The following is a 24,456-nucleotide window of genomic DNA, read 5'->3' on the forward strand; positions in this document are numbered from 1 at the left end:
CTAGGAAAACTGTTATAGGCCCTTGGATTCTGTGTGACAACATTCTTAGCCCTTCAGTTGGTGGGAAACTAAGATTTGATAATACATTCTAAAAGTTTTTTATCTTTTGGTCAGAACATTAGGTCTAGCTTTATCTGTTAGTCATGAGATGATAAATCTAATACGAAGCAGGGTAAGGAATGGCTATTCAACTAGAGATGGCCCAAGAGAAACTGTAGTTTGGGTTCTAGACCTGTAACGTTTCAACCTCCCCACATCCTGAAGTTCGCAGTCAACTGCACTTTGTAGACACAGCAACTATCTAGGAATTTTCATTCACTCCAGTAACAAGTCTTATAGGCTTCATATCTCCCTGGTTTGATGCACAGACAAAGGCTTTGGCAATGTCCTTTCCCTAAATCTGACTTGCTGTGATCATAAGGAAAGCCTCAGACAAATCCAAACTCAACAACATTCTGCAGAATATCAACATCATGAGAAACCAAGAAAGACCCAGGACCCAGCCCAGATTAGAACACCCAACATGCAGTGTAGAATCCTGGAAAAACAGGATGACATTTTTTTGGAGACGCTGGTGAAACCTAGTTTGCAGTGCAGAAAAGCACAGCACATGAAAGTTAATTTCCTCCTTTGGACAATATGTGCCTATATGAGATGCCAACATGGAGCAGAAAAGGGTAAAGCCATAGGGTAGAACTCTATATGGCTTGACTCCTCCTCTGTGAGTCTAAAATCATTTCAAAATAAGAACACACCCAAGAACACATATACACAGCCTAAGGAAAATTATTTCCAAACAACAATCTTATATCCAATCAAACTATAAACCCACTTTGGTGACAGAACAGTGATCTTTTCGGATGTGAACGGTCAGCCTGCCTCCATCTTTTTTTTTTAAAGACACATTTATTCATTTAGTCTGATCATGATCAGACCATTACATTTAGCAGTCAGCTGCATGGATGAAAAAGGTCTACAGTAAAATCTTTTGTTGGAATGCTTTACACTTTCCACAGAACAAAAACTAAAATAATCTGCTATACAACTAGTCACAAATACAGTCCTGGAGTTTTTGCCCACACACATGAGTGCGGTCTAAAACATGTCTTCTTTGTAGCAGCTAGGCCCTGTCACCACTGTGCTTGGCTGAGTTCACAAATCTGTTGTGCCCTGTAGCTTCCCTGTCACTTCTCTGGCTCTCCTCTCCTGCTAAGCTTTGTTTCCTGGCTGTAAGTGGAACCTCCTGCCACTGCCATAGCTACTGCTGCTGCTGGAACCACCATAGCCACCTTGGTTCTGTGGTTTAGCAAAGTTCTGGCCTCCACCACCATACGGGCCAGAGTGCCTGCCTCCAAAGTTTCCTCCCCTCATTGGTCCAAAATTTGAAGACTGATTGTTGTAATTGCCAAAATCATTGTAGCTTCCACCACCTCCAAAATTGCTTCCATCATTGCCAAATCCATTATAGCCATCCCCACTGCCGCCATTTCCACCACCACCACGGCTGCCACCAAAGCCACCACGACCACTAAAGTTCCCTCCTCAACCAAAATTGTCATTGCCACCAAAACCGCCTCCACGACCACCACCAAAGTTTTCAGATCCACTGCGACCTCTCTGGCTGGATGAAGCACTAGCCACCTCTTGCTTTGACAGAGCCTTTCTTACTTCACAGTTGTGGCCATTCACAGTATGGTATTTCTGAATAACAATCTTATCCACAGAGTCATGGTCATCAAAGGTAACAAAAGCAAAGCCCCTCTTTTTCCCACTGCCTCTGTCAGTCATAATGTCTATCACTTCAATCTTCCCATAGTGCTCAAAATAATCTCGTAGGTGATGTTCTTCAGTGTCTTCTTTAATACCACCAACAAAGATCTTTTTCACAGTGAAGTGGGCACCTGGTCGCTGAGAATCTTCTCTTGAGACAGCTCTCTTAGTTTCCACAACTCTTCCATCCACCTTGTGTGGTCTTGCATTCATGGCAGCATCCACTTCTTCCACAGTGGTGTATGTGACAAACCCAAAGCCCCTGGATCTCTTGGTGTTTGGATCTCTCTTTACCACACAGTCGGTTAGTGTTCCCCATTGCTCAAAATGGCTCCTCTGACTCTCGTCGGTTGTTTCGAAGCTCAGCCCTCCGATGAAGAGCTTCCGAGCTGTTCGGGCTCCTTGGGAGACTCGGACTGACAGCAGAGTTACGAGAGCCTTCAGCCATGCTTCCTCGGCAGCGTCAAAGAGCAGAAAGGAATACGATAACGAACGTGCCCCAGCCTGCCTCCATCTTAGGCTTAAAAGCTATCTTATAGTAAAGACAAACTAGGTTTATTCCAGTTTATGATTAAATCTCTGTTTCTCGAGGATTGGGCTATGCCCAACCTTAATTACAAATGGTTCTGTACTGCCTGTTCCAGAAAATGATAACCATATCTTTGTTTCAAAAAAGTGCAGCCATCTTACAACCCAATCTTTGTTTCAAAAGGCTGCCATGACCTTATGCCCACCTTGGAATCGCATCTTTGTTTCAGGAGGTTATTATGACTGCTGTGTTATGCTCATGTTCTGCCCCTGTAACCCCGCCTATTTCTAAATACCCCATTTGGAAACCTCCTACCCTTGAGCTATAAAAACTTTGTCTTCCTCATGTCCAAAGCTGACCTCTTAAACTCTGCCTTACAGGAGAGGCAGCCCAAATTAAAATAATAATAATAATAATAATAATAATAATAATAAACAAAAAAGAAAGAACCTTAATTTAATTAATTGTTTGCTTTAATTAATTTGGCCAATTAATTTGGTCAGTGATCTTTCTCCTCCCATCTTTGAGATTAACAGTCACAGGCTTTCGTACTTCCTCAAAAGAATAAGCCGAGGTGGATTTAGCGGTCAAGTAACACGGACGTCAACACTAGAGAAGCCAATGCATCTCCAGAACAGTCCTACTTGGAGCCCCGGAGCACAGTGTGGATGCAAACAGGAGGACTAATGTCTCCTCAAAGGCTTCTAGCCTATCAAACACCGACTTATTTACTTATACCTGTAAATTTTTCAGTTTGGCTTAAAAAGAAAAGTATCTTAAAATGTGTATTTGCTTGAATGTATGGATTTATACACACATGACTTGTACCCACAGAGGCTACAAGAGAGCACCAGGCCCCCTGGGACTGGAGTTGTGAGCTGTCATGTGGGTGCTGGGAACCGAACCTGGATACTGAGTGAGATGAGTAACCAGGGCTCTTAACCACAGAGCCAGCTGTCTCCCCAGCCCTCCTCATTCTATTGCACCTGCCGCCTCAGTATCCCAAGAGATGGGGTTGGAAGTCAGAGGGAGCCACTAACTCAGGTGACATTTCCCCAAAGTGCCTCCTCCCTCAGTCCAAGGTTTCAGGTTTTTAGTTTTTTTAAGATTTATTTATTTTATGTATATGAGTACACACTGTAGCTGTACAGATAGTTGTGAGCCTTCATCTGGTTGTTGGGAATTGAATTTAGGACCTCTGCTCGCTCAGGTTGGCCCCACTCGCTCCTCATTATTATCACTGTAGCTGTCTTCAGATGCACCAGAAGAGGGCGTCAGCTTATGAGTGGTTGTGAGTCACCATGCGGTTGCTAGGATTTACCCGCTGAGCCATCGCACCAGCCCCAAGGTTTCAGTTTTAACAGAGTTTGGAGTGGCATTATTGATAAGTAGGTAGAAAACTAAGCAGGAAAAAAAGAGAGAGAGAAATTATAACCTGGGGGGAGGGGACTGTACTAAAGAGAAGTGTAACCCCACTCGCTACCCTAAATAGCTCAGTTGTAAACAACATTTGCATCGTCCTAAGAACATAAACACTAAGTACTCATTTAACCAGATGCCTATTTTGGGAGAAGGGGAAAAAGGAAGTGTCTGTTACAGGAGGAGTGAGAGTTAACTCTTGTTCTTCCAAGTAACAAGCTAGGAGCCATGGTGTGGGGGTGGGGGGGGGGAATGGGGGGGGGAGGGGGAGGGGGAATCCTCAGCTGTAAGGTGAGCAGGGCCTCGGAGGTCCCTCTGTGGAGTGACAGTGATGATGGCTGTAAATGTGGACATTTAAGGGACTCTGATTCCCTGCAGCCATAGCAAACCAGTGGGGACTGAATGGCAGCCTGTGTGGGGTGTGGAGAGGGTACAGGCGTGAGTAGACGGGCCAGACTGGGCTGGCTCAGGAAGAGATGGGCTCAAGTTCCATGTCAGCAGGAGTCAGTCCAGCTCCAAGCCATCTGGGGTAGAGGGCAGCCACAAGTCAAAGCAGGTGACACCCTCATGAAGTAGCAGTGTCCTGGTTCCGTGTAACCTGTAAAGCAGCCCTGACGGATGTGGGTGACTGGGAAGCAGGTTCCAGGCTCCAGCAAGATTTTTTTTTCCCCACTGCAGGACCCATCAGAGCCTTTGATAGGAGGATGGAAATAGACACCGAAAGACATGGCAGTCAGGGGTGGACAGGATGCAGTGTTGAGCATGCGCACAAGACTCCATAGCGAGCAGAACACTGCACCAGAGAACTGACAGCACTGTCTAGCGGAGGCATGGTGACTGGCATTAGCAGGAAAGGAATCAGTACTGTTTTGTTCCGGTGCTGAGCAAGCGCTCTGCCAGCCTCAGTGCTGCATCCCCAGATCTGTATTCTGATGCCTTCACCACCAATCACGAACACTCTCTCCAGCTGGTGGGGTCTAAGTCGGGCTTCAACGCCAACAAATACTGTGAGGTTTGAGACAAGATGAGGGGAATCGTATAGGACTACAAACAGAGACAGCTGGCTGTGAAATTCACAGCCATCCAGCAGGGAGGTGGGATCCAGAGACCTCACTGAACTGTGATGCTCACAGACCCACCCCAAACCAAGATTAAACCCACAGAGCCCTCCACCAGCCTGGAAATGATGGGGATGACTGTAAAGGAGACGGTGTGGGGTATGAAGCGCCTGTCTCCCACTCCCTCCCTTCAGGGCTTTCCCTTCAGGTTCTGTGGGCCTCTAGTGGGGTTTCCTGGGACTGACACTTCTCCATCCAGTTGTGGGAAATCCCACTTGTCTGACTCCTCAAAGAAGCTATCAAAGGAGGCTGGCAAGACGGCTCAGTGGGTAAAGTGCCTGTCCCAGAAGCATGGGAACGTGTGCGTGGATCCCCAGCACACCCACAGAAAAGCGGCATGCTTAACCAAAGCCGCATGTTCTCCTAATGGCCGAGCATCTCTCAGCCTGACCCCCAGATTTCCCTGTTCACACTTTCTGCTCTCTAACGTGGCCCTCTCTGAAGTGCTGCTGGCTTTCCACCAATGGGTTCCAGCAACTTCTGTCCTAGCCCTGTGAACTCAGCATGCTTTCACTCCATGTTACTAAAATTCACTGTCCTATTGATTATCCCACAATTAAAACCTTATCTTGGCCAGGCAGTGGTGGCGAACGCCTTTAATCCCAGCACTTGGGAGGCAGAGGCAGGTAGATTTCTGAGTTCGAGGCCAAGCCTGGTCTACAGAGTGAGTTCCAGGACAGCCAAGGCTACACAGAGAAACCCTGTCTCGAAAAACAAAAAAACAAACAAACAAACAAAAAAAAACCTTATCCTCGTCTCTTATATTTCCCCTCAACCTTATTTTCCTACCCTGGCATAAGAACCCAAGATCTTTGTCCATTGGCTATTTTAGAGTGTATCCATTGGATAGAAATGTAGAAGCCACCCAGGTATTTTGTAGAGAACACAAAGTGAGCAAGGTAGTCAATAGGACCCTTCAGGGCCTTCAACACATGATCACAGGCTCGCGCTTTCTCCCTATGGTCTGAACAAGAAGAGGCAAACTCTTCCAGGATAAGGCCCACTGTTTCATAAGCACTGCCTATACTATGTGGCATTTTGCCAACAGGGATACGTTGGTTGTCATCTGGAATTTCTTTGAGAAATGCCCTTGTCTTCAGCCCTGGGCTGAAGAGAGGGTGTCAAATACGTGTCTGTAACCTGCAGGGCTTTCTGGAGTCCCTCTTGATTACCACTGAGTCCTGGGTTTCAATTCTTTTTTTTTTTTTTTTTTTTTTTTTTTTTTTTTTTTTTTTTTTTTTTTTTTTTTTTTTTCCGAGACAGGGTTTCTATGTATAGCCCTGGCCTCGAACTCAGAAATCCGCCTGCCTCTGCCTCCCGAGTGCTGGGATTAAAGGCGTGTGCCACCACACCTGGCTCTGGGTTTCAATTCTTAACTTGACAAATATGTCCGACCCATCTGTGTTCGACTCTGGGTTCTGTGCATCCAGCTTTGAGTGCCTTGGAGGACACAGAAGTCCCTCAGTCTTGCTGATGCGTCTATACTTCAGGGCTACACAGCAGGAGTGGGAAGTGCCTGCCTGGGCCTAGCTCTTGGTGCCCACAGAAGTGATGATGAAGGTGACTCCCCTGGGCCAGAACCCCTTAAAGTCTCTGGGAGGTGGGTCCCCCTCTTGGTCCCATCACCACCAGTTTCCATGAATGATGTCACCTGTGATTATTCTTCAGGTATGGTTATGTTGGGGAAACCCAGCTGGGGGCAATGCAGGGGACCCAGGGTCAGGCAAGGGGAAGGGGGCTCACATACTTGAGGATTCTCTCTCCTGGATTTAGGGATATCCCCTGGTCCTCTCCTGGCTGGAACAGAGAGTCGCTGACCCCTCACCCCTTTATGGTTGTTCTGAGGTGTCCCCCTCTCTGGAAGACAATGATGATAGAATACACCCAGGGCCTGTTCCATAAATAACTGCTTGAGCTGAAGCAGGAAAGCCAGTGTAAGGAGGGTTTTTAACACGCTCAGTCTCACAGGAGCACATGTTAAGCGCTGTACCAACCATTCCGGAGGAAGCTAAGAGGCAGGGGAGCATGCCTCTTGCAGAGCAAGCGGTTCCAATCCAGTCCGGCTGAGCACACAGCTAGGATCCAGCTCTGTGGCAGTGTAGCCGCGATCCTCCCTCCCGTACCCACGGCACCAGGCAGACCTCTCAGCTTTCCTTGCCAAGTTCTTCGGTAGAATATGATAATCGTCTTTGGGGTTCATGGGATTAATGAGGGCTGGACAATACAGCGAACAGAAGTGCTTTGAAGAGGGACAGATCTGCGCCGGCACTAACAACAGTCAGGCTCTCCTTGAATGCCTGCCAAGTTGGCATCCCAAATCCACCCCTTTCTCTCTTCCACTTACTGCCTAACAAATGGAAAAGGCAAATGAACGGCGGCATGCGTGGCTTTTATCATGGACACCCTACACCCAAACCCAAGAGTGTTAGGGGAAGGGCCCATTGTCTGGAGATTTTTGAACTCAGACCTTGAAAGAACCGATGCCCTCGGAGCTCACTGTTCTACCCTCCCCCAGCCTTGCCCTAAAAACTCCAGATGCTAAAAATACCCTGGCCACCTGCTGCCCAGGGAGACAGTAAATCACGGGCCTTCTAGCACTAGAATCCCAGCCAGGCCTGGTTCAAGGTGGCCCTGGGCACAAACCCACGAGGTTAAGTTCACATTTCTCCACCCAGACTGCTACTAGCAGCTTTCCCTACTGACCAGGAGGCTACAGGCAGAAGGGCAATGCCCAGAGCCAGCGGGACCAGCTTGAACTTTCTGGAGCCAACGTGTCGAATGGGTGAGGGGCACTCTGGGAAAGGGCTGCTGGGGAAGGAGGCTCCAGGGAAAGGGAGCTGATGAGGCCACAAGAAGCAACTGCTTAACTGTATTAGAATACCGTCTGCACAACCACAAGTTGCCAGACCGCGCTGTCTTGTTATTCTGAGGCCACCAGATGTCGCTGTTAACACGGAACACATGTATCTGTGGTGTGTGCTATTCCCTGGATGGGAAGAGAATTACTGGAGACAGCTCTTGCTTGACCTGGGCACACAGTGGCACATGGGAGAAATTTGCTAACTGCTTACACACACACACACACACACACACACACACCTCTAAACCAAAACACAGGCAAGAATGTCAAAGGTCAATTCACTTTCATTCTTAACACAGGACACACACACACACACACACACACACACACCTCTAAACCAAATCACAGGCAAGAATGTCAAAGGTCAATTCACTTTCATTCTTAACACAGGACCACAGGCAAGAAATGAGAGGCAAATTAAATTTTAATGGACTTTTCAGCAAAGGTTTCATCAACAAAGACAGTTGTGGGGACAAGTGCAGATTATATTTGGAAGTGTGGGGATCCCTGAGTGTTTTCTAGAAAGCTATGTTATTACAGGTAACTGCTATCACACCAGTCAGTGGCGGCACATACCATTACTCCCAGCACACCGAAGGCAAAAACAGGCAGATACCTGAGTTCAAGGCCAGTCCGGTCTATAGAGTAGGTTCCAGGACAGCCAAGACTACACAGAGAAGCCCTGTCTGGAAAACCAAACCAAACCAACCAACCAACCAACCAACCAACCAAAAACAACAATAAAAAGACAAGAAACTGCTGTCAATCAACTGCATGGTCCAATCAGTAAAATATAAAAACAGGGCAGTGCATAAGCTACAAGTGATGACATTAAGGGCTACTCAAGTGTAATGAGTAGATCCACGTGATTGGAAAGTACTTTGTGGTGGCTTGAATGAGAGTGGCCCCTTTAGGCTCATGCTTGGTTCCCAGTTGGTGGGACTGTTTGGGAAGGACTGGGAATGTGGGCTTGTTGGAAGAGGACTGACTGCCTTTAAGGTTTCAAAAGTCCAGGCTAGTCTCAGTGTGTTCTCTCTTCTCTCTGCCTCACATAGACCACGGTGCAAGCTCTCAGCTACTGCCCCAGCACCATCCCTGCCTGCCTGCCTGCCTGCCTGCCTGCCTGCCTGCCTGCCTGCCTGTCTCCCACTATGTTTCCCGCCATGATGATCATGAACCATGAGCCTCCAACTAAATGCTTCCTTTCTAAGTTACCTTGGTCATGGTGTTCTGTCATGCCAGGAGAAAAGTGACTAAGAAACACAGATCATTATTATTATTATTTGTGTATAGCTCACCTTCAACTGAGTGATTTTCAGACCTTTTATGTTCCTGGGGATGCATCTAATATTGTGTGTAATGCTTGCTGTTGGAGTAGAAAGACCACATTTTTGTTGATGTTCCTGTTTTGGAGGCATGGTCCTGTTATGGTAGCCCAGTTGGCTCTGGACTGGAGCTTCCTCTGCCTCGGCCTTAGTTACCACCTTGCTGGGAGGTACACTTTTAAGTTGACTTTGACCTAATTCATGGGTGCTCTCTCACCCCTGTGTCCCTCGGATTTCTTCTGGGTAAACTGGACTTTTACACACAAATCTAGAATTCCATGTACGCCCTTGGAAAGGTGGGTGTACAAAAATTAGTATTGACCCCACTCAGGGCCATTTAAGTAACAGAGACACGGGCTCCAAGAAGTGGCCAAGGTTCGGCTTCAGGGAGAGAAGGGATTGAACCAGGACCTAACTGCAGCACAATGGCCACACTGCAGCCTCTCTTCCAGAGTTGAAAAGAGGCCATTTAATACTTTCAAGTAACAGTCTACTTCCTCCAATCACACAGACATCTGAGGAAACTGGCTTCGCAAGTCAAGGATGACTGCTACCAACTGTTGGGCTGCATCCTGCCTCACTGCTGGGATGCCTAGAGCGGCCAGCATGCCACTTAGGGGAGGCAAAACAGTTTGCAATAGGGGGAGCCATGTTTTCCTGGGTGGGAAACAGAGGAGTCTGGGATGGCTGCTGTGGTTCCCCGTCTCCTGTGTACACAGGCATCATTGCTGTACCACTGGGAGTCTGGAATGGGGATCCCCAGTCCATACTTCCCCTCAGGACCTCCATGAACCAAGCAGGAAGAGGAAGGCAGAGCCCTGTATGGGGACTGAACCTGGTTTGGTTCCGAGTGAGTGCCCAGAGTGTGGAGGGGCTAGAAGAGTAGAGAAAGCCTTCTCTGGGAGATTTAAACACAGCTCTTTATGCCAAAGGCCTCCCCCCATGGTGATCTTTGATGAGGGACAGACCTTGCTTGTTCAAACTGCTTTATTTGATGGTGAATATGAATGCATATGCCTTACTCAGGGTGAACCAAGGATTAAAAATCTTTTGCAGGAAGGAATGTCCAGGAAGGGAAGCTCATTGGCTGAACACTAGGGGCCTATCTAGAGACTTCATTAGCATGGAGAACGTCAGGTTTTTATGCTACGCGGCTGACTGCCATGGTACTCTCAGTGGGGTGACACGGTTACATGTTCCAAAGCAGGTAGAGTTTGGCAGGACCTGGCTCCACACCTCAGTTCTGAGCTTCATGGGGTTTGTGGTCACTCAACCTTACCACTTCTTGTGTCGGGTGGCACACAGTTCACTTGCCCCACAACCAACCAGCTTCTGCTATGGGCACAGATTCCTCAAAAGTGAAGGCCTTTTTCAAAATACCCACTGTTATATTGTGTGGGACATGGAGAGCTGTGACTTGCAAAATGGAAAACTAATGAAAAAGGAGAGAGACTCGTAAAGTTAATATACACAGAGAAAAATCTTTAGGAAGCTGAAAGCAAGTTTGTCATACTGGTCCTCTCTGACCAGTTGAACCCTCTCTACAGCCTCTCCCCTTCTTTCTTCCATTGAGACAGGGTCTTACCATGTTATCCAACTGGTCTCAAACTACTGGGCTCCAACGACCCTGCTGCCTCAGCCTCTTGAGTGGCTAAAACCACAGATATGGGTCGCCAGTACCCAGATTGTTTTCTTCTTGCTCTTCCAGTTTCCCCTCTCAGCATTATACTTCTGTCTATTTTAGTTTGGGGTTAGGGCTGGATCCAGGGTTTCAGGCACGCTAGGGCAGCACCCTACCACTACAGCCAAGTCCTTGTAATAAAGCAAGTTTTAAAGGAAATTCATCAGCAAAGCATAATATATCAGAATATTAACTTCTAAGGATTAACCAATGGGTGTGACTGCTTCCTATGGGGAAAGATGATGATTCTGGGAAAGGTACTAAGTCTGGGGTCTGCAGGGATGTCCAGGTGAGATGCAGACTCTCCACGTAAGAGTGAATGGAAGATGCTAGTGCCCTCTTCCACCTATGTCTGGTAGGCCTAGTACTTCAGGGCATTCAAAGTTTGGGAAGTACGGCAGTTAGCATGCTTATTTGAAGCCTTGCACAATTGTTCTCTTTAATTCATTATTTCTCATTAGAAACAAATTTGAGTTTTTATTAAAAAAAAAAAACAAAGCAGGTACATGTATTTTAATGATAATTTTTGTCATTGTTTTTGAAACTATGTTCCACACTGTTGCACAGGCTGACCCCAAACTTCTGGAGATACTCCTGTCTGCGTCCAGGAAGCTGAAACTGCAGGCATGTGCCACTATACCACAGTTATAATTGTAAGTTATAAGAAAAAACATGGGATTATTTTTCAAGCCTTGTATTAGGGCTCTCTCTAGAGGAAAAGAATCGACCAAGCAAATGAATCAGTGAATCTGTTCATCTATCGTCTACATGAATTAAATGATTTAGTCAATCAGCTAGTATTACAATAGTGAAGCTCGGTCCCTGAGGCTGGGTGCCTTGGCAGATCCAACCTGGTCCTGCACACCTACAGGATTCCTGGAGAGCCGCTGGTGCTCAGTCGATGATAGAAGCCGGGAACTGCTGGTTCTGGTATCCGTGAAGACTCAGCAACAGCAGTAGGGTCTATCATCCAGCATGTGTGGAAGGCCAAGCCAGGCCAGTGACCTTCCTTGTGCCAGGAAGTGATGCCCATATTTAGAGATGGGCCTTCCCATATCAGTAAGGCAACCAGGACAGTTCCAGACTCGGGCGACTCTAATCTGTGGCAAGCCGACATTCAACCAGTTATCTTAAACCTTTTGTTTGCATTTTAGTCTCTCAGCGAGGTTTTATAATTCTCACACCTCAACATGCAGACTGTTTTTATAGCCCAGGTATTAATTATTACCACTGAGGATTAGAGCAGCCAAGACAGATACAAGGTCACGGTACCACCCAGACTCTTCTCAGATGAAGTATGAAGACATCTGCTCAGTGCTTTCTGGATGGGAGGGGTTTACAAGAGAAGTTTAGAGTATTAATAATAGCAGGTGGGGGTGGAAAAGCCAAGCCTTCTTGCTTCCTCCTTCTTCCTGTCTTGTGTATCCCAGTCTGGCCCCAAACTGTCTATGCAGCTGAGAGTGACTTTCTGATCTTCCTGCCTCAACCTCCTGAGAGGTGTGTGTCAAGGAGGATCAAATCCAGGACTTTCAATGCTCTAGGTGAAACACCATGGCCAAAGGCAAGAGGGAAGGAAGGGGTTTCTTTGGCTTCCACTTCCACATCATAGTCCATCACCAAAGGAAGTCAGGGCAGCAACCCAAACAAGTCAGGAATCTGGAGGAAGTTGATGCAGAAGCCATGGAGGGGTGCTGCTTACTGGCTTGCTCCCTGTGGCTTGCTCAGCTTGCCTTCTTATACAATCCTAACCCCCAGCCCCAGGGTGGTACCACCCACAATGTTCTGGGCCCTCCTGCATCGGTTACTAATTAAGAAAATGCCCTACATGCTGGGCGGTGGTGGCGCACGCCTTTGATCCCAGCATTTGGGGTGGTGGCGCACGCCTTTGATCCCAGCATTTGGGAGGCAGAGGCAGGCAGATTTCTGAGTTTGAGGCCAGCCTGGTCTACAAAGTGAGTTCCAGGACAGCCAGGGCTACACAGAGAAACCCTGTCTCAAACAAACAAACAAACAAACAAACAAACAAACAAACAAACCAAAAAACAAAAAAGAAAAGAAAATGTCCAACATGCTTGCCTATAGTCCCCACCCCCCATCATATGGAGGCATTTTTCTCAATTGAGGTTTCTTACTTCCAAATGACTTACTTAGGCTTATGTCAAGTTAACATAAAACTATCCCCACACTAGGTGAACACTTGACAATTTAGCTACATCTCCAGCCCAGGACTTTTGTTGTTGTTGTTGTTGTTGTCGTTGTTGTCGTTGTTAGAAATTATATATACCAAGTGGTGGTTTCCTTCTGACTTTCACCCACTTCTCCCTTGCTTGTCCTCCTCCTGCTGCTCCTCTTCCCTCCCTCAGTAGCCTTCATGTCACATGTATTCTAATTACCCATCCCTCTACATCCTGAAGAAGATTGCTTCTGCCGATCTCACCGTTCCTAGTTCCTTAGGCATCCATATAACAGATACGATAGGGAGAAGTTAAGACAACTGATTCCTAAGGTTCTGAGCAAAATTTAGACTTAAAATATTTTTTGTTCATTTTATGTGTATGAATGTTGAAAGCCTGCACGTGTGTCTATGTAACACGTGTGTGTCAGAACAGGGCACTGGGTTTCCCTGAGACTGGGGTTGCAGACTGTTGTGAGCTACTGTGTGGTGGTGGGAATCAAACCCAGGTCCTCTGCAAGAGCACATGTTCTTCTTAATCACTGAGTCAACTCTCCAGCTGTAGATCTTAATTTTATTTTTGTATATACATAGCATGTTCAGCAGTACATATGCAAGTACATCTGTGTGCAAGCCAAACATTGATGTTTAGTGCCTTCAATTGCTCTAGCATGATTTTTTTTTTTTGAGGTAGGGTGTGATGGTTTGTATATGCTTGGCTCAGGAAGTGGCACTATTTGGAGGTGTAGCCTCAATGGACTAGGTGTGTCACTGTGGGCATGGGCTTAGGATCCTCACCTTAGCTGCCTGGAAGTCAGTCTTCCACTCGCAGCCTTTGGATGAAGATGTAGAACTCTCAGCTCTGCCTGCACCATGCCTGCCTGGATGCTGCCCCACTCACACCTTGATGCTAATGGACTGAACCTCTGACCCTGTAAGCCAGCCCCAATTACATGTGGTCCTTTAGAAGACTTGCCGTGATCCTGGTGTCTGTTCACAGCAGTAAAACCCTAAGACATAGGGCTTCTCACTAAACCCAGTGCTCACCAATCCCACCAGTCTGGCTACCCAGCAAACCCTCCTGTTTCTGTCCTTCCACCCCTAGGCCTACACAGCATACTGCCACATCTGTTTTTTCACGTGGTTGTTGGGGGGGTCAGGACTTCAAGCCCCCATGCTTGCAGGGCAGACACTGCCAACTGAGCCACCTCCCCGGCCCAATTTAGATTCTTGAGATGATGGGACTGTGGTAGAGGGGCATTTTGCAGGGATTGCCCCACACTGATAGTAAGAAGCCAGCAGAGTGTACTGAACTTCCAAAAGGAAAAGAAAGGCTAAGTTACAATGCATCAAATGAAAAATGCACCCTAAACATGCATGTCCCCTGTCAGCTCTCTGCTGTCCTCTGTGCCAGGGATCTGGAGGTCAAGACACCAAGTCACTTCTGTGAGAACTAGAGCACCCCACACCTGGCAGTGGGACATGTCTGTCCTCAGACACTAGTGGGAGTCTAAGCCCCCGTTTCCCTTCCATTCAGCACTCAGCAATCACCCATCAGGGAGAAGAGGCCAGGTACTCTGGGGACTGCAGCCTGTCCTGTGTCCTGCAGACCAGCCTGGGTTATACCATCTTTTTTTTTTTTTTAAGATTTACTTATTTATTTTATGTGTATGAGCACACTGTAGCTGTACAGATAGTTGTGAGCCACCATGTGATTGCTGGGATTTGAACTCAGGACCTTCGGAAGAGCAGTCAGTGCTCTTAACCACTAAGCCATCTCTCCAGCCCATGTGACACTTTCTTAAAAGACAAATTAGAAGATCAAATCAGCTTTTCTAATTTTACTACGACACATGTAGTGAGAAGTGCAGAATTCCTAAGTGTGCATCCCAAAGGACTGTCACACTGTGACTAGCACTCACGTGGAGATGACCGTTTCAGCATCGCTCTCCCCAAAGGCAGCTCGGACTGGATTCCAAACACCACCCAGCAGTTCAGTCTGAGAAGCCTTAATGTAACAGCTCCAAGGCGGTTCCTCCTGGATTTCCAGATTAGGATGTGCACCGTGCAGCCCATGTAACACGCACATATACAACAGTCAGGAAGCAGTTCTGCCCCTAGGCATTCCCAGTCAGGGATACTCAACTTACGAGTTTGGGAAATTTACAGACATAAAATCATATAGCCTGCATTCTCGCGGCATGGTCTTCTGTGATGCTATTAGTAGCAGGTTCATTTTGTTTTAATTCAGCATGAGTGTGAATCTTTGTTTCCTAACATTTGTGGTGAAAAATAACCGCCATTTCTTTTTTGTTTGTTTATTTGCTTGTTTTCTTTTTAAAATTTATTTATTTATTTTTGGTTTTTCGAGACAGGGTTTCTCTGTGTAGCCCTGGCTGTCCTCGAACTCAGAAATCTGCCTGCCTCTGCCTCCCGAGTGCTGGGATTAAAGGCATGCACCACCATGCCCGGCTGTTTGTTTTCGAGACAGGGTTTCTCTGTATAGCCCTGGCTGTCCTGGAACTCACTCTGTAGACCAGGCTGGCCTCGAACTCAGAAATCCGCCTGCCTCTGCCTCCCAAGTGCTGGGATTAAAGGCGTGTGCCACCAGCGCCCAGCCATAACCGCTATTTCTAGTGTACTAGAAATTTCAGACACTCTGTGACGTCTGGACCTGGAAGTGAGGTGTCTCTCAGTTACAAGGGATGTCTTCCAAACCACAGGGTGGACTCGGCCAAAGGAGGGGTGGCCTGACCAACGACCACCACTGGAGCCCCTCCCACCTCAGTCTGTCTTCTGGCTGCCGCCTCGCCAACTGCCCCCCCAAACCAGGGAAGCTCATGGAACATAAAGTAAAGCCACATTTGAGGAGTCAGTGAAATGGCCCGGAGGGTAAAGGTTCCTGCCACCAAGCCTCAGCACAAGGCCCACACATGTGCCCACAGAACACTGATCATAAAAACCATCGGGGGTGGGGTGGGGTGGGTGTTGCTTTCACAGTCCCAGTCTAAATCAGATGATCTGTGGAAGTTTTTTGTTGTGTGGAAGCTTTCTGTCGCTGAGATAAACACCCAAGGTAGCAACTTAGAAGGAGAGGTTTAATTTGGCTCATGGTTTATGTAGTTTTGGATTACAGTGGCTTGGCCCTGTTGCTGTGGACAGACCTGTGGTGGCACAGGAAGTCATGGTAGGCACAGTGACAGAGCAGAGCTGCTCACTCAGCCAGGCATGGCCTCTTGTGATCGCAGCACTTAAGAGGGTTACTGTCTCATACCTGAGGCCATCCTGAGCCACTGAGTAAGTCTGTCTCAAAAACAATTTTTTTTTGTAAAGCTATTTACTTCATGGCAGCAGGAAAGTTAAAGAACAGAGGGGCGGGGCTTGACATCCCTTCAAGCGCATATCCCAGTGTGTCAACTTCCTCACAGGCCCCACCTAAGGCCGCCTCTCCTGCTTCAGCAACACTGGCTGATGAGCAACACGTTCAAGACCCAAACTTAGGACTGCAGCTTGGGCATTTGCCTCAATCTCAGCACCTGGAAGGTAGAGGCAGGAGGATTGTGGGTAGCAAGTCTGGAGTGGTTGCCTAGCATGCTGGAGACACTGGCTTTCATACGTTTAAGAAAACGACCAAGAAGAATAAGAGATGAAGGGGAGGAGAGACCTAAATTGGACCAGCAGCCAGACTGGCAAGAGAGTGAGTGGCCCGGCTCCAGTGCCCACTACCACGAAGCGGGCGTGGATCCAGGTGTGGGTGCTCTCCTGAGCAGAGGGGTGGGTAGTATTGTGAGTACCCTCTCCCACCTGTAAGAGAACCATGGCAGTCACTTCCTGGAACCCGGGTTTGAAACCCAGCATGATCCTGCCCCATCTTGGTACAGGTCAGACAGCAAGCTTGCGCCCCCCCACCCCCCAGCCACCCAGACTGTTAAGGCACAAACTGCACTTCATGGAATCTTCTGGAATTTATCTTATAGTTGTACTGTTAAGATTTACCACATTTTTTGGTTCTTGTGTGTTGCCATAGTCCCACCCTCTGCCCTTTACATGGATTCTCCCTCCTCTGCTTCTTTCAAATGAATATTACAATATCGACCCGAGTAGCCTCAAGCCCCCCACCAGCCTCAGCTTCCCAAGTACACCTGGACGCCACTACTCCAGATTACCACTATTGTTCTCTGTTGGGCACACAAATTTGAAACAATACGAGCATAGCACAGAACCAACTCCCTTTGCTTTTGGTTTCCATCACTAACCCCAAGAGACCACGGAGAAGAATAAACGCTGAAGCAAAAAGGGTTTTGATTTTTGTCTTTTGGTTTTCGTTTTTTTGGTACTACTCCTTACAGTATCTGTGACACTCACTTATTAACACGGCATAACTAGCCTGCCAGCCATGATTGAGCGTCTCATTAAATATGATCTTGTGAGAATGTACTCAGCAGCCCCTAGTCGTGTTAAGGGAACAACTCAGGGCCTTGTGACGCTAGACAAGCACAACACTACTAAGTCACACCCCAAGTTCTCTTCATATCATCATTTAATCAAAGAACCAAAACAAACAGCTAAGTTTGCCTCCTTCCAGCCCATCTGTAATGGCTGCTTCAAAACACTGTAGAAAAGGAAGCACAGATCGGAATGTCTGGTCGATTCTGACTCGGAAAGCAGATCGTCAGAATGGGTTGCTCTGAGAATTTATTTATGCTTCTTTGCTAAATTAGCCTCTTGGGAATCTCTCTTCTTCAGTTCTACCCATGACTGCCACAGCAGCAGGCCTGGGATCAGAACCCACAGGCCATTAAAAAACACCAAATAGACCCAGAGGTAGAGCCAGCTGCTGGTGTTGAGGCTGGGGCTTCCGACGAGCCACTCGGGGAAGAAAGTCATCCAGCAGCCATAGAGTTCACACACGCACAGGACAATCTGTACAAAGTGCCTGCGGGGAGGAAACATGAGATGAAACAGGCACAGCTTGGAACTCGGAATTACAGCAGCTTTTCTCTAGAGCAGCACCAAGTCTCACCACAGCAGTTTGTAGGCTCCGGTGTGGTGCTTCTTTGATGGGCCATGTCAGCCTAGACCGTGAAGGCACTATCTTTCCTTGGGGAAGCAACACTGCTCTGTCCCCTGCACTGTTCTCAAGAGGACCTAGTGAGGTCACCTCGGACCTTCCAAGAGACCTGGGTATGACTCTTGTCACCAGTCAGTTTCACCTGTTGCAAAAGGTGACAACAATCCTTCCTCAAAAGGGACCATGGAGAGTAAATGAAATTTGCTGATAAAGGGGCTTCATTTCCTGTGCCCGACTCACAGTCAACCATTGTTTGAGACAACACATACGTAAATTTGTAACGTGTCTGCAATTGTAGTCATGGGGCCAAAATAACAGCAAAGGAACCAAGAAAAGTTCACTGTTACTGCCAATCCTCTTAAAAGTGGTGGAGAAAAGGGCTCAGAAGCTGGGAGCACTCTTTCCTAGCTGAGATTTCACGATAAATCTTGTCTTAAGTCTTATGTAAAGCTTTGTCTTGTGGACAAATGTGCTTGCAACTTCATCCAAATGTCACTTGGGCAGCTAATGTCCCCCTTCTTGCTGGACGGGATCGGACTTACCTGTAATATTTCTCCTTGACTATGGCATAAATGAGGACCAATGCCAGGAGCCCATCCAGGACAACAGTCAGGATTTCCAAAGACACAACGGTCGGATCAGAATACAGCCATCTTGTGTCAGCCTTGCCATACTCTTTCCCTGAAGACAGAAAGACACCCACGCTTAGTCTCTCAACTGGCAAACGTTTCTTGTTAGGTTTTTAGGCAGTGTGCAGACTAATGGTCTGCATCATGACAGTTGCAGACAAGCACATGAGTGGCTCTGTCCACGCTCACCGCCCCACCGCCCTCTCTGGTCCCCCTTTCTGTGGCTCTCTTTCCTCCTCTAAGCAGCAACGTTCTGCGTTCCGGCAATATCTAGCTTGTCATCTAGATTTACAGAGACACGGTATTTGCCCATTGATTGATTGATTGGGTGCTTTGATTCTGATGCCTACTCTTTTGAGTTCTTTATAGATTCTAGTTATTAATCTGTATGGGAGGTATGGCTGGTGCAAATTCATGAAGCACCTTTTCCTTCTTTCCTTCTCTCCTCTCCTCACTCTCTCACAGTAGAAATATTTAAACTTCACACAATCCCATTTGCCAGTTCTCGCTATTATTTCCTGTGTTGTTGGATGTCTGTTCAGAAAACCCTTGCCCGTGTCTTTATCCTGACTTGTTTTCCCTACAGCTCTCTCTGGCAGTTTAGCATTTCAGGACTTAGGTAAGGTTCTTGCTCCATTTGGAGTTTATACAAGGCGCTCGGTACACTGGAGCTGAGTTACAGGTGATTGTGAACTGCCCAGTATGACTGCTGGGAACTGAACTCAGGTTTTCTGTAAGAAGACCAAGTGCCCTTAACCATGAGTTGCCACTTCAACCCCTATTTATTTTGTTAATTTTCATGGAATGCTTCTTGAATTTGCACATGATCCTTGAACAGTGGCCAGGCTAATCTCTGCATGGCTCCTATTTTAGTGTATGTGCTGCCAAAGTGAGCCTGATTAATTTTTAAATGATAAAAGTTGTAGAAGCTGATCTGGAACTCAAATGTTGAAAGTAAAAGAGTGGATGTCTCCACCTCTCTCCCTTCAGGCATGCCCGCATGTGACACTGAGAAGGTATAACTGGTTAGACATGAGCTCTGATGTCTGAGTGATCAGAGCAGTTGGGAGCTCTCATCTAATCGTGGCCAGAGACAGGATGCCTTGGGACTAGTGACTAAGGTCTCTCAAGAAAGGCTATTTTAAGGGAAGGGCCACACAGGTGAGGAGTCACCATGTAAGGCCACACACACCATTAGATTTTGGCAAGCCATCTGCCATGTTCAGAAATAACTGTAGTAAGTAGAAAGCAAGGCAGTATTGAAAAGAAAAGAAAAAAAAATCCCTAAATATAAATGTATAAATAAGAGGTAAAACAAACCAATTGAGGTATCCAAAATCTAGGAAGATCATTTTCATAAAATGTCAATGCTTTAGGAGGGAAGAGATTCGTGAAGGCTTAGACATTAAAAACAGAAACCTCAAACCACCATCTCTATCCATTCTTTTTGATTATTATATATATATTTTATGTGTCTGGGTGTTGGGCCTGCATGTATGTGTGTACACCCTGTGCATGCCTGGTACCTGGTGGTGGCCAGAAGATGGTGCGGATCTCACAGGACTGGATTATAGATGGTTGTGAGTCACTACAAGGGGGCTAAGAATTGACCCAGATCCTCTGGAAGAGCAGCCAGTACCCTTAATCACTGAAGCATGGGTCCAGCCCCTTATCTAACAAGTATTTTTTTGGTCTTATGGGGGCTGTCTCTGCTGGGCCTTGAGAATGTAGCCACAGAGGCCATAAGGGCTGTCTGAAAGAGGCTCACACTAGGAAGGACAAAAGTGATGCTTAGATTAAAAAATGAGACCCAGGAAGACGCCCTGATGATTCTTCACCCTCCTCACCCTGCTGTCAGGAAGGTGCCTGACTCTGGACCTGCCACTGTGACATCTACCCCAGCTCAGGGAGGAGGCCACTGCACTAAGCAGGGACCCATGAAGACTGCATCTGGGAAGACAGTAAACCCCAGCACCGTACCTACCGGTGGGCTTGGTAGGAACAGGGTGGGGTGAGGTTGATCCCCTAAGAGAACTCGAAGGACTCGGACTCATCAGACAACTCTACAGCCCACTCCACAGGAACAAGCACGGTGTCTGATCTCCATAATCAAGAGGCTGATGGCTAGAAACTCTTCTCTATGGAAATACTGGGCGCCCTCCAGGTTTACTGCATGTCAGGGCGAGTAAGTTTTAAATTTACTTATTGTTTTTAGTGCCACTGCTGTGGTTTGATCTGGGGACCAAACCTACTGTTTTCTGAAGGCTAGTCAAGCACTCGCCTGGCAGCCAAGCTATATGCCCAGCCCTTTGTGTTTTTTCAGATAGTGTTATTATGTAGCCCAGCCTGATCTCCAACTAGCAATCCTCCTGCCTTACCCTCCCCAGTGCTGGGGTTAGAGGTGTGTACCAGCAGGATTGCTGACAAACAAAATAACGAATCTTCAGTTCATCACAGGGGGTGACTGGGTTAAGAATGGGGGCTCCCATCAATTCCATTTATTTTGTGACTCACAACTGCAGGAGGCAGAGGTTCAGAGGGAAAGGAGGCAAGGTCATGGTAGGAGGAGGCTTCCTTAGCCCCGCCTCTGCTGCCTGCTTGGTCTGCCATCCAGGAGGGAGGAAGGTGTCCCACAGCCGGAGCCAAGGCCAGGAGGTGGCCAGCCTAGCATTCGATTTCATAATAAAGGGCAGTTCACCTAAAGGCAGTGATGTAAGAAGGGCCTGTCAATCATCTTTTCATGGACTTGGGCCACACCTGGGCTGTTCCCTTTCAGTGATGCCCAAAGCAGGGTAGCCAGGGAGGGAGCTGCAGCCTGGCTTCTCAGAAAGGGGACCATTGAACACACATGAGGAGGGCAGTGGCTCAGGCGGGGTCCTCAAGCCTCAATACTTTTCAGCCAACCTGAAGCGAAGTTTAATACAGACATTTCCCCCAGAAGCTTTGGAGCAAGACTCTGGCCAAAGGGGCTCAGATCCCTGCCTGTCCGCAGCACAGGCCTGAAGGGACCAAAGAGGACACATTTTGTGTTCTGAAGTAATGGCTGAACTGAGACAGTTCGATTCTTTAGACATTTTCTAACGCTGATAGTGAATAAGAGTGTCCACCCAGGGGCTGGCGAGATGGCTCAGTGGGTAAGAGCACCCGACTGCTCTTCCGAAGGTCCAGAGTTCAAATCCCAGCAACCACATGGTGGCTCACAACCATCCGTAACAAGATCTGGCACCCTCTTCTGGAGTGTCTGAAGACAGCTACAGTGTACTTATATATAATAAATAAATAAATCTTAAAAAAAAAAAAAAAGAGTGTCCACCCAGACCTTTGTGTGAGCACGTGATTTCAGGGCATGATGAAAACACAACAGGGCTGGGTGACATGGCAAAGGAATGCAGCTCACGAGTAACAACCCAAGCGATCAGGAACCCAGTTCACACTTAAGGACACAAGCAGTCAGGAACTCAGAACACACTTAACAACACAAGCAATCAGGAACTCAGTACGCACTTAACACAAGTGATCAGGAACTCAGTACACACTTAACAACACAAGTGATCAGGAAGCTCCATCTTCAGTACTAAAGGATAAGATAATAAAATAAAATCATAAATTAGGACTGGCGAGATGGCTCAGCCTTTAAGGGCCCCTGTCACCAAGTCTGGCAGGCAACCTGAGTCTGATTCCAGGGGACCATGTGTTGGAAGGAGAGAACCAACTCACAAAACATGTCCCCTGTCCTTCATGGGCATGCACACATGCACACGCATGCATGCACACACACACAGAGAATAAATAAATAAAAAATTAAAGTCATAAAAGAAATAAAATAAGAACATAAAGCACACACCCACATATACTTGCATATACCACACACCTAGACACTCTATAAATAAATCAAGATAAAATAAAAGCAGAGTAAAATAATAAAATAAGGAAAAAGAAAGACCCGAAGGCAAGTAACAGAGATGCTGGTGTCTGGCTCACTGACTTAACCGTATCGGTAATTAGTTGAGTAAATGTTGGTTGATTTACATTGAGTGTTAAGAAACTGGGAAAACCACTTGACAGCTCTACAGGGCAGGAGGACTTTTGGAGAATTATCTAGAAGAAGACAGGTATAAGCATACAATCAAAAGTAAACTGTGGGCCGGAGAAATGGCTCAGTAGTTAAGAGTGTATGTGCTTTTCTCAGACCTGAGTTCTGCTCCCAGCATCTCGACACGGGCAGCTCCACACGGGCGTCTCACACTACCTGTAATTCAACTCCAGCAGAGCTGACGCCGTCGTCTGGCCTCTGAGGATACTGAATAAGAATTGATTTCTTTCTTCTTCTTCTTTTTTTTTGGGGGGGGGGTTGTTTGTTTTTTGTTTGTTTTTCAAAACAGGGTTTCTCTGTATAGCCCTGGCTGACCTGGAACTCATTCTGTAGACCAGGCTGGCCTCGAACTCAGAAATCCGCCCGCCTCTGCTTCCCAAGTGCCGGGATTAAAGGCGTGAGCCACCACTGCCTGGCAAGAACAAATTTCTTAAAAGTAAATTTATATAGACAATCTATAGGGGAAGCACCTAGTTTAAACACTGCAGGCCTTTCGATCTTCTTTGTTTTAGTGTTGCACAGGGGTCCACACATGGCAGGCAAGTACTTTGCCACTGAGCCACACCCAGCTGTATACACACTGTTTAATATATAGCTTTGCCGAGATGTAATTCACAAGGCATACAATCCCAATTTTAGAACATTCACAGATTTGAATAGACACAATCTAAGGGAGAACATTTCAAAGAGAAAGCCACGCCCACCAGCAGTCATCCCCTGTCCCCCTCATCCCCACCCTCATCCCCAGTCCCAGGCAACCACTAATTTGTTATCCGTCTCTAAAGATTCACCTCTTCTGGACAGGACGTGTAAATGGAATCACACAATATGTGATGCAGACATTCGGTTAATTGACAGCCATTCTTGCCATTAATTTCCTCAGACATTTCAAATGCAAATGTTTTTAATTACTTACATAAAGATGCAATCAAGCCTTGGGAATCTGCAACATTTCCTACTATAGACAAGTAGACAAAAGCGCCTTCCTAGAGAGAAGAAAAGGGAGACAGGCTCTGTTTAGTCTCGCCACCACAGGGTGGCACAGCAGACACAGCAAAGCATGGCAGTAGCCCTCCTCCCCTCTGGAAGCCGTCCATAGTTTGGCCAGCATCCTGGAGGACCACATCATTTCTGGAGGCTACCCAGATTGGGAAATGAACATATCCAAACCTTATAATAAATGTACTTTGTAATGACTAGCATTATAAAATGAGAGGTATGTTCTTATGTAGGAAAAACAAGTCAAAATTTTACACAGAGAGTGCTTGACTATTGTACAGAAAAAAAAAATCAGTTCTAGGTTATTCTAAAAATCTTAAATCTTGGAGAAGGATCTCCTAGCAGTTTATTCTTTTAACCTTAAAAATAAAACACATGATGTGGCCAGCAAATGTCTCTGGCAGAGTTGAGGCCCTTCCTATGCTACGTAAGGGCAAATTTAGGGAGGCCTTAAAACGTGTACAGGCTTTCTTTGGACATTTAGCGATCAGCATGTCTGCAGGCATCTTAGTATTCCCTCATCATGGAAGGGATTCTTTGCCCACGTTTCCAGAAGCCAAACAGCTAGAACGCACTGGTATATCTGATGGGATGTTGGTTCTCTGGACAATTTTTACTGCAGGTTGATAGCTTTTCCTCATAAGACATTTAAGCTCTCTGCATCCCCTCTACCTTCTTTTGGTACCCTGTTTCATCACTTCTGGAGGTACCTACTTCTTCACCCTGTTCACACTGTAACGTTTCTCATGCATACCCCATCTTAGGTCTCCCAGCAGTAAATCCGGGCTT

General features: G+C 46.9%; 1 protein-coding gene and 1 pseudogene across 1 annotated transcript in view; both read right to left on the bottom strand.

The window, feature by feature from the left end:
• Positions 1-1,209: 1,209 nt before the first annotated feature.
• LOC110308963 lies at positions 1,210-3,632 on the bottom strand (annotated as a pseudogene).
• Positions 3,633-17,397: 13,765 nt separating this feature from the next.
• Ebpl (EBP like) overlaps positions 17,398-24,456 on the bottom strand; it is a 19,562-nt gene continuing 12,503 nt past the window's right edge. Inside the window, exons 2-4 of the mRNA XM_021182117.2 lie at positions 23,585-23,654; positions 18,489-18,627; positions 17,398-17,811 (exon numbers count right to left, since the gene is read on the bottom strand). Coding sequence (XP_021037776.1) covers positions 17,571-17,811; positions 18,489-18,627; positions 23,585-23,654 — 450 coding nt within the window. The 3' untranslated portion in view covers positions 17,398-17,570. The remainder of the gene's footprint in view (positions 17,812-18,488; positions 18,628-23,584; positions 23,655-24,456) is intronic.

Source organism: Mus caroli, chromosome 14, assembly GCF_900094665.2.
Source record: "Mus caroli chromosome 14, CAROLI_EIJ_v1.1, whole genome shotgun sequence".
NCBI classification, from domain to species: Eukaryota; Metazoa; Chordata; class Mammalia; order Rodentia; family Muridae; genus Mus; species Mus caroli.